This window comes from Harpia harpyja, chromosome 13 (genome assembly GCF_026419915.1).
Source record: "Harpia harpyja isolate bHarHar1 chromosome 13, bHarHar1 primary haplotype, whole genome shotgun sequence".
Classification (NCBI taxonomy): domain Eukaryota; kingdom Metazoa; phylum Chordata; class Aves; order Accipitriformes; family Accipitridae; genus Harpia; species Harpia harpyja.
Window position 1 is genome coordinate 29678816 of NC_068952.1, and position 10482 is coordinate 29689297.

Below are 10482 nucleotides of genomic sequence, written 5' to 3' on the forward strand. Positions count from 1 at the left end.
TCAGAAAAAGAAAATATTTACTGTGATGGGTGTCAAAGTCTCCTTTCATTTGCTTTTCCCCAAACATTCATGTGAGTAGAATTTTGTTCCCATGCAAGCCCATGGAACAGAGAAGCTGTTGTGAATACTCAGGTGCAAATAAACAATCACGTCAAAGTATTTATGATTTAGGGGCCATGGTGAAATAAGTTAGAGTACAGGTTTGTTATTAATACATCACAGAACATCTGCAGGTTGAAACACAGTTGTAAAAAAACAAATACATATAAAGCAAGTTCCACTTGAAGGTAATTTGGAAGCCAAAACACTTAAGCAGACTGTATTCCCAATTTAAGATTTTCCTACAGACACTAGACCTGGACGGATGCTCTACATCAGTCATATCACACTGGATACATATATCCTATCTCTAGCACACACGGTTCCTCTGACATACACCACCAGCAAGAAATTTAAAATGTTTTCCAAAGCCACACTCACATTGGCTTGCAGTATTTTTTTTACTAGAATAAAATAAAAGGCATTTGATGCACTTTTCCTGAATCACCAAATCCATTGAATAAGATCATTGACCAGCCACAAACAAAGCAGATACCATAGAGCCTGTAAGTTAAGTTCTCCTACTTGTAGGGCAACAAAGTGAGCAGACTCAGCCCTACTTTGTTTAATAGGAAGGCATGACAAATTTAAACATGCATTACAAAAATCTTATACCAACACAGGATTTACTTATGTGAATCTAGAAGTGTCCAGTTCCTTCTGAGGAGAAGTCTTTTGTTTTCATCATAAACTGTAAACCTAGTCCAATTTAATACCCCATCAGTTCCCTCAGGTCTCTCAAACAGAACTTCCTTGGCAATTCCCCCCCCCCCCCCCCCCCGCCAAAGACTACTACTGAATACAGTTTCAGAGGAAAGCTGAGAAGAGGAAACCAGTCTGAAGGTTTCTTTAGTCTGAAATCTTTTCTTTCCTCCCAGAAAACACAGAATATTTTATAATATATAAGAAATACAAGATCAACCATAGACTATACTATTTAATAGTACAGATTGAACAGAATAGCAGGTCTTAGTGACACCTAAAAGTAAACACAGTTGAAGATGAAAATAAATTTTAAGTAGTACACCAATGCTGGAATGGTAAGTAGCTTTTAACAGCCTTACTACACGGTCTTATTTCAAGTAAAATAAATTGAATTCTGGTACCACAACAATAAATCTGAGCTGCAATTGAATACACCAATTTCTTAAAACTGATTCTTTTGTCTAGCTGGTATCATATTTTCCGTTACTTTCTCTTTCATAAAGTAATTAAAAAGTAATCCCTATATTCTGTACTAGTTACAGCTGAGGTTACGGTTGGATGCATTGTGCTGCTCTCATCAGTACCCTTCTCATCAGAGATCACTGGCTCCTCGCATCTGCTGTTGTAATAGCACATCTAGTCACTCCCTGACCTTTCAATCAAAAGGACTTGAGTTTAGAAAGCAGGGCTATTGAAAGCATTTGAACTATCTATCATTTTGATAAGAACTAAGGCAGGGAGCAACCACCGTGTATTCACACAGGAGACCTGCAGGGATGCTAACTTATGACCTTCATATGGAGAGGAGAAAGAAAAGGCACATTGGGAAACCCACAAGGGGCCAGGATGTCTTAGCCCTGCTCAGCCCAAGCAGCATGTCTGACTGCTGCTTTAAATGTATGCAAGTATTCCGTGGTTAGAGGTATATGATAGGTAGAGCTGTGGCCTAAATGAAACCCTGCTGATTATGATGAAGTTGGAATCCCCTCACTAGGGCCAATTTCATGTAAGTGAATAGACTGATAAGGTTCAGATCCAGACCTCCTCTTTTTTTTTTTTTTTCCTCTCTCTCCCCCCCCCCCCCACTTGCACTGTTTTTATAAGTAGCCAGCAATAGTTCATGTTATACAAAGAAGCGTTTTCAGTATTTGACATTTCTTGCAGGATCTTTTGAACAGCCTCCATCCCAAGCTCAGAACAGTCCAGTCAACATTCCCCTGTCCCATGAGGTGTCTTGTGTGGGTCCATGCTTTTACTTGGAAAAACCTTAAAAATGGTTTCATCAGAACATTACTAAGCTGTACTGTAATATCAGCTAAAGAGGGAACTGGATGGAAAAGAAGCATAAACAAATGAATATTCTGGCTGTAGATGCTACAGGATATTACAACTGTACCAAGAAGGTGTCTGATTATATATTTCAGGTTTCAAAACCAGACATCTAAACACAGTTCTTAGCAGCTTCATTATGCTTATTTATTTTTTTTAAAACCCTGTTTTAATGTAGGAAGGTTGCATTGAAGACAACTGAAAATAAAACTGGGCAACATAAGTTACTGGGGATTTGAGTTCCATAAACCTACGAATAAGGATGTAGCCATGGTATGATCATCTAAAACAACCTTGCTCCAGTGACCACCCCATGTTAACAGAAACTGTTCCATGAAACATTGCTAAGTCTTTGAAACGTGGAAGCTGAAGCTTCTAAAGAGAAGCAGCATTTCAATGTGTGACTTGCAGCAGACTGCTTGCAGTTATTACTTTACCACTGCTTTCTAGAAGAGCAATACCTTAATTAACTGATGTGACTTCCATCAGTGTCACAATGTAACCAAAATTTGGTCCAATAATGGGAAAGACTGTGGAAGACACTTCTAGAACTTTCCACTCTTGGGATACTATTTTGTTTATCAGGTTGTTGTTACATACTACAGCTTGCTTAATTCAAAGTAAACATCCAATCTGCTTTTCTGAAGTCAGGGATAGTTCATGAATTGCAGCTTCAGCAACAAATAATGTGGACTAGGAATTATTTATCCAATGGGGGGGGGAGAAGGAGGGGAGAGCCCATATGCTTGTATTCCTCACATTTTATTAACATACCTGCCTCTCAAGCTACAGCATGACACTTTGCTAAGATCTAAGCTAGCAATTTAACTTAGAACATCTCTCACGCTTTTGACATGCAGACTGCATGTCACAAAATGCTACAGTTCCTACTACATCATTATGTATAGAGCATGACACCTTTATTGTGGTGGCGGGCTGCAAGTTCAGTGCTTGGAAGCACCCCAGTTATATGATGTCAAAGGCTACAGCTGCTGATGGGGCAAAACTGCAATGTCTTTCAACCCTACATACACAGCACTGCAACATTCTAATAATCTGCTGACACAGGCATGAATCCCATTACATGCCAAAGGCCCGTACTGGTAATATGTGATATTTTTTCTAACGCTGTCTGGGGAATTCAGCATGGACTACCTTTTTTCCTCTTCCCCTTCCAAAATTATACGCCCAAATCCTACGCTTGTTATACAAGACTGCTACGGATGTTGCAAAATTTACTTCTAGGAAAATAATAAGGCTATCTAAAGGTACAACGTGATTTTAGAGATCGGTGCAGCGTTCATGGCATGTATAAAGCACCTTGAAGGAACTTTGTCACTTAATAGCCTGGCATGAAGAGGCCAGCTACAGACTAAGCATTGACTGTGTATTTCTGAACACAGTGTTTTCAGATGCACGGCCAAGTCTCAGTAAAAAGGGGAAAAAAAAAAACCACAAAATTCGATCAAAGTTTTGCTCCTCCATAGAGATTCACTTCAGATAAAACATCAATACTTCCCCCTCCCCTCCACCACCACAACAGGTCTGTCTAAAAGTATTTTCTTTTCTGATAGGAAAAACACTATAGTCTCAGTTCATTAAATATAATCATAGGCCTGTTCCTAATTTCCAGGGCAGTCAGTAATGGCAAGCCTCTTTGATCCCATGGAGAAAGCTGCAGAGCTAGCAGTTTTGACAGCTTCCTAAAAAGCAGTCTTTAATATACAGTATCTTCACCCTTAACTCAAAGATATTTGCAAGCTTGAAAGAAGTATTTATATCATTTCACATGTTGACACAGTGGATTGTGGCAGCAAGACTTCCAGCTGCTCCTAGAAAAGGGTTTACGTTAATTCATCAGGGGTGAAGGCATATCTGTTTGTCTCCTCTGGACCTCTGTAAGCAGCTGTAATTCCAGTGCAAGTGAGGTAGTTTGTGGTTTCCCAACTTGCCAGGAAACATACAACTGCAAGAAGATTCACAGATGAGTTACACTAAATGTTTGGTATTGTGACTTGTGATGCAACACAAAAGAATGGTTGTTGTTGCCTAAACTTTAATGGAGTTAATCCTTCCAAATGCTGACAAATTACTGCCTCAGGCCATTTAAAATCACATTTCTAATGCAATAATCCTATCTGCATTACAATTAGTTGGGATGAAATGATTAGGTGCCTGAGATTTTTTGCACAGTGAATTAAGTCACCATACAGACTGGCTGTGCTTGTTCACAAATTAAAGGTCTGGACAGAAATGAAATTCCATTATTCTGCCACTTGCTAAGCTTTGAGGAAGGGTTCATTACTGTCCTGTCTCTATTGGGAATGTTTCTAAAGTAGCTACAAGCTAACAGGAACCTATTTTTCATTAGATCAGTTTCAGGGCTTTCTTCATTATTAATAATTATTAGTCAAGTCTTTGACTACTGAACACCTCTGAAATAGAAAAGGCTAATTCAACAATATGCAAGCAAAAAGTGAGATAGAACATCAGTAAATCTGTGAAAAAAGAAAACAAAAAACTGTACCCTGAATACAAGCCCTTTCCTTCCTTCTTCACAGACACACTGCACTAAACCAGAATTTACCCAATTCTTATACTCAGAAGCACAGACTTTTTAGCTAGGGGATAGTCCAGAATATAAACCACCTAACAACATGAGTGCTATCCATCTCTAGCATTTAAAATAGCATCCTTACTTCCTGACCAAATCACAACATGCCCAAGCAGCTATCCATGTCTACACATTCAATTTACCTCTTGGTTTAAAGGCTGTGTTCAGGATTTTTGGAATCCCATACTAACAAATCTATAATCGCCAGCTTGAGACTATTCTTATTAGCATTCAATTGAATATTTACGCACAATATAATTTGATACACATAAATATAGCAACTCTTCAGTTAAACTTAATGATCTTTTGTCAGATGCCTGCAAGGTTAGTGTTCCATTGAAGCCAGAGGATATCACAGGTTTGAACTCAAAGCAACCAGATTTCACACAAATTCTGATAAACAGGGAGTATGATGCCATAAACTTCTACACTAGAACTTTGTCTGATGCCCTTCTGAAAATATAGCCCATGAAAAAGCTTAAAATTTAAAAATAAAAAAACAATATTAGTAATTTTTGAGGCAATCCTTATCATGCAAATGTTTGACACTGTAATAAAAATCCCACAATTACCACCAAATGCTCTAAGATCCTCTCAGTTACAAACTGCAATGTGCAACTATAACAACCACCTGTGCTAGTCATTTCCCATGGGCATGCTTTGCATAGGGGTTACAATAAGATTTAATTCTCATGAAGCATAACCCCTTGTACGTACATAATTACTGTACATCATTAAGTCACATCTGTATCACAAGAGGGGAAAAAGAAACAACAAGGTTTTAGCATTTCCCTCTTTATAAGTGGCAGGGAACCTGGCATTTTAAATAGTTAAAATAAAGTAGCACAACTGTAGTTATATATTCCTTACCTTTGTGCCTCAACAAAAAAAAAAAAACCAACACTAAACAAAAAAACCCAACCAAATCCCAGGTTTTCATCCTGTTGACATATTAGGAGAGAATGCTTCTATTTAAAACTGAAAGCTCAACACCTCAACACTAACAATGAGCTAGTCAGAAGCAGTTTGCTCTAGGTCAAATGTGGCTTTTTCTGTATCAAATTAAAAGCTTCAGTACATAGCTTCATGCATAAAGCCTGGTCTGTTTATGCAGCAATTAAGTATACTATTCCACTTTGCAGATATACACAAACCTTTACATGATTGCATGCTGCAGAAAACATCAATGTAGGTTTACGTTTGCCTAAGTTACTGCAGATTCCAATATCTGCTACTAGATACATGTCAAAACACAGATACCCTCATATTCTGTTTGTTCTGCAACACACAATACCCCAGGTTATGTGCATTTCTAAATACAGTATAAGTGTGAAACAGGTGCTACAGACTATATTTATAATGCTAATGAAATTTCTAGGCTGTCTTCAACAGCACCAACAAAAATCATGTAAGTCAGCTAGATCTGGCTGACTAGAAGATGACTGATACACTTAAATGCTCCATTTAATTGTTCTAATAAAGGCATATCACCAATTAGCTGTGTCCTACTGGGCACCACAGTCTTGAGTTGTAAGATGCTTTGCAAGTTCTGAGGGAATACCCAGAGCCAGGAATGTGATCTGCTCCTTCTTCCACTGAACTCAGTGGCAGGATCAATTCTACCCCACCAAAAACCTATTCCCATAGCAGTAATCAAGAGCAGACCTCACAGGACCCTGAAAAATGCCAGCTACATTAACACAGCATGGTAGACTCCAGCCTCAACCCAAGCCAAAGTAAGTTTTCCTCAGACACATGACAGGTTTCCAGATTCTTGCGAGAGACCCTGTACCTGTTGCGCTCAGAGCACAACCTCAGAGCATTGCTGTGGCATACACCTACAAAAGCAGCTCACAGGCCCTGGCCGAGCCCATGCCAACACCCTGCTTTCCCCTAAGCAGACACTGATCAGGCTACCCCGCGGATGCCAGCAAAAACAAACTTGCAAGACCAGCACGGCATACCCGACCCAAAGAAGTCAATGGCACCAGCCGTGATATTTGTATCCCATATCACCTAGACCAAAGCCTCACTGTGCTGGGCAGTGTCTGCTGAAGGCAGAAATCACAAGCCCAGACAGTTCTGAACAGTTGTAAATAAGCCAGAAAGGATGAAAGAAAGGGATGCTTCTGCAAATAGCCACAGCCAGATAGCACCCATCTGCAGAAGGGAATTGTGTGCAAAAGGCCAGAGTACCTCCTCAACAGGATTGAGCCCACAAGTACAATTAAGCATAGCAAATAGGACAGAAGGTCACCAGAGCCTGCAAAGACCACCTTACTTGTGCCTCCTTCCTTCCCTCTAAATGCACGCATTGGATATTAACAGTTTTGTAAGTGGTACTCCTACAGAACTGGAAGGTTTGGAAAGAAGGTGTAAGAAGAAAAAAAGAACATAGGTAAGGGGGCTAAAGACAGAGAAGTAAGGCTTACTACTGACGTGAAAAAAGATTGGCCTGTACAACACCATCAGCTAAACTATGCGAACAACAGAACAGAACAAATAATAGTAACATGAGGGTAACATCTCAGGAAGGCGAGGATGGGCAACAACTACCACTATTACAATACGAGAAGCCTGTACAAATCTTTACATGACTGCAGAATCTGTCAATTTCTATTTAACACTGTGCGAGGGATACAAAGCCTTGATGCTGAACTTTTTATCCTCCCTCCACCCCCAATCTCAGTTATTCTGAGACATACCTGTATCAGTAATTTGACACCTATACCCACAGCTGGTAATCACTACCAAATCACACAGCCTGAAATTTGTGAAGATTTTAGTACAGGGCCACTTTCCAGGGAATCAACCATGTATTAATATGGTTAAATTGACTATTAATTTTGGTGGTTCCACCTTTCCCTTTTCATGAATAATTCAGTTAAGCCAGCTCTTGAGACAAGGTAACAACCACCCTCGAGCCTTTTGTTCAAGAGAGCACAACCTCCCTCGCAAACAGCACATAAATAATGGAGAGTACAAGTACAACACAACAGCAGTACCAGGGACCCTTTCTCAGCAGTCAGCTCTTTTCCATGACACCTCTTTATCGCAACCACTAATGAAAACTCTTTGAAGTTGAAGAGTAAATATTACCATTTGATAGTACCTGGACCCAACAGGGCAAACAAAATTGCCTTGTATCACATTCTGGGAGCTGTAAACCCATTGACAATACAATGCTCACAGGGTTGCTATGGAGGAACCCAATGCTTACTATTTTGCTAGCATGGGGTCAGCCAAGGGCTGCTGGTCACTCTTTTAGGGCAGTTAGCCTTAATCTTTCTATGCACAACAAACAGGGAAAAAAAGAAGCAATGCCAAACAAAACAAAAACAAGGAATTTCAGAGTATGCCTTTGGAGGTACCAGATTCCCCAACAGAGGCAGAAAGCAGACTTCCAACTCTATCCATGATCAGTCAACTCTTAAAACCTGAGGCCAGATTTCAGAAATGCTTGCATGCTCTTCAGGCACAGGATTATTCAACTGATCACGCAGGGTCCAACAGCCCTGAGTATTTTTAAGTCTTCCTATTAGGAGAAAAAAAAAAAAACCAACACACCACACTAAAAAAAAAAAAATCTAGTGCTTCTCTGTAAGAGAGAAGCATCACCAAGCTGTCCTTGTGTGAGAGACACCCAGGAGAGCTGGCTCCAATGCCGTGGTCTGCAGCAGCCTCCCTGGGTGACCTTTGGGCTCACACAGCATTTCAACGCCTCATCTGAACCTGGTGCTACAGGAGGGTCTCTCCTGCACCTGGCCCCGCAATGGAAGTACAAACCATGGGCATCAGACCATACACGCCTTACCACTAAGCTGGCTGCCAAGTCTCAGGGTATTTTGTAAATCCATCTTGTAGGGATCAAAGAAACCCAAAGGGGAAGGGACCAACGACTCCCGCGTGGCATTCCTACCCTTGCATGCCCCTCACTGGGAACAAGAACAAGTAGTCGGGAAATAACAACACAAAACCACCGTCAACGCAATGAAAGGGGAGGCAAGGAGCGAGCTTGAGGGACTGTCACAGATGCCGCCCGAAGACAGAGGCGCCCTGCTCCACATGAAGCAGGAGGAGGGGATGGGGAAAGGGAACAAGACCAAGAAGGGGGAGAACCCAAATGGACCCTAAAACCCTCAGCGGTGACACCGGCCGAGGGGAGCCCCGGTGGCCAGCAGCCCCAAGGGAGAGCCGGCTCGCTGCCCCACCAGCTGGGGGGGGGGGCCGCTCCCAGGCGGCTGCGGCCCCGCCGCGCAGGCACCCCCCCACCCCACCCCGCTCCGCCCCAGCCCCTGGCTCACCTTGCTGCTGACGGGCCCGGGGATGAGGAGCTTCAGCGCCTGCCTCTTCAGCTCCGCCAGGCGGGCGTTGCAGTGCTCGCACCAGACGCCGCGGTCGGAGCCCGGCGAGGAGCCGCCGCCGCTGCCGGAGCCCGGCGAGCCGGTGCCGAAGCCCGGCGAACCGCCCAGCGAGCCGGGGGAGCTGGTGCCGATGCCGGGCGAGGCGGGTCCCGGCGAGCCGGTGAAGGAGCCCGGCGAGGAGGTGCCGGAGCCGGGGGACGGGGTGCCGGAGGAGCCCAGGGCAGAGCCGGCTCCCTCCGGCGCCGGGCGACTCCCCGCCCGGGACTCCTCGTACGCCTTCCGGTACCAGCTCTCGGGGGAGAAGGGGGCGGCGGGCTTGGTGGGGGAGCAGGGGTCGGTCACCTGGAGCGGGAGAAGGAGCAGCGGGTCAGGCAGGGAGGCCCGGCGGCGCCGGCAAGTTTCGCTCGGACGCTCCGCGCCCGCGGCCGCCCCCACGCCTCGCCCGCCCCCGCGGCCGCCCGGAGCCGCCGCCCCGCACCGCGGAAGTTGAGCGGGGCTGCGGCCGAGGGAGGGGGGCGATAGCCGGCGGCGCCGGTAACCGCCGGGCGAGGGGCGCGGGAGCCCCGGCACGACGGCGGTCACCGCTCCGAGCCCCCCCCTCCGCCGACAACTTACCCCGTATTTTCTGCCCCGCGCCGTGACGGCAATCCTCTCCTTATTTCCAGCCACTGAATTCATGGTGGCTTCACAGCGCGGCGGGAGAATTTCCTACAGGTTTCCCAGTCCGCATCCGAAGGGAATAGCTGGTCCCGGGAAGTGCCCCGCGGAGTGGGCAGGCTGCTCCCTCCGCCGGGCGCAGCCGCCGCCGCCGCCTCCGACGGGATCGCTCAGCCCCAAAGCGCCGTCAATTCTCGGGAAAACGCCTGGGGCTGGGGTTTTCTCCCGGTCGGTTTTTCCTCATTGTCTTCCCTCTCATTCCCTTACAACCCTTGTTTTCACAGAAACAGCAACATCCAGAGTAGGAGCATTTCCCCCGGCAGGCAGCACAGCTCTCCTCCGCAAGTGAGGCGAAGCATCCAAGGTAGCTTTAGGAAGGTAAAGCAGGAGCGGGAGCCGCGGTCGCCCTAGCGGGGACGCCTTCTGCCCCCGCTACCGCGGCAACTTGTTTCCTTCGCCAAGGTTTGTAACTGAGTTAAAAGAAATCCTCCAAAAATATCGGGATCCAGGCTCTGGGAGGAGCCTCCGCGTCCCCCGCAGCCAATATCCTCCTGCCCATTTGGGCCTGACAGTTTTGCAAGGGAAGGGAAGAGCCGGGCGGCAGAGCCCTGTGCACTCCCCGGTCAGCGGCGGGGCTGCCGGCCGGAGGCTGCGAGCAGACTGCCGGAGCCTCACCGCAGGTCTACGCGATGCCTCGGCTGCCAGGAGGGTCCA

The 10482-nt window shown here is 45.2% G+C and overlaps 1 protein-coding gene across 1 annotated transcript in view; it reads right to left on the reverse strand.

Annotated features, from left to right (window-relative positions):
• KIF26B (kinesin family member 26B) overlaps positions 1-10057 on the reverse strand; it is a 317496-nt gene extending 307439 nt beyond the window's left edge. The window contains exons 1-2 of the mRNA XM_052806304.1: positions 9727-10057; positions 9052-9453 (exon numbers count right to left, since the gene is read on the reverse strand). Coding sequence (XP_052662264.1) covers positions 9052-9453; positions 9727-9789 — 465 coding nt within the window. The 5' untranslated portion in view covers positions 9790-10057. The remainder of the gene's footprint in view (positions 1-9051; positions 9454-9726) is intronic.
• Positions 10058-10482: the final 425 nt, after the last annotated feature.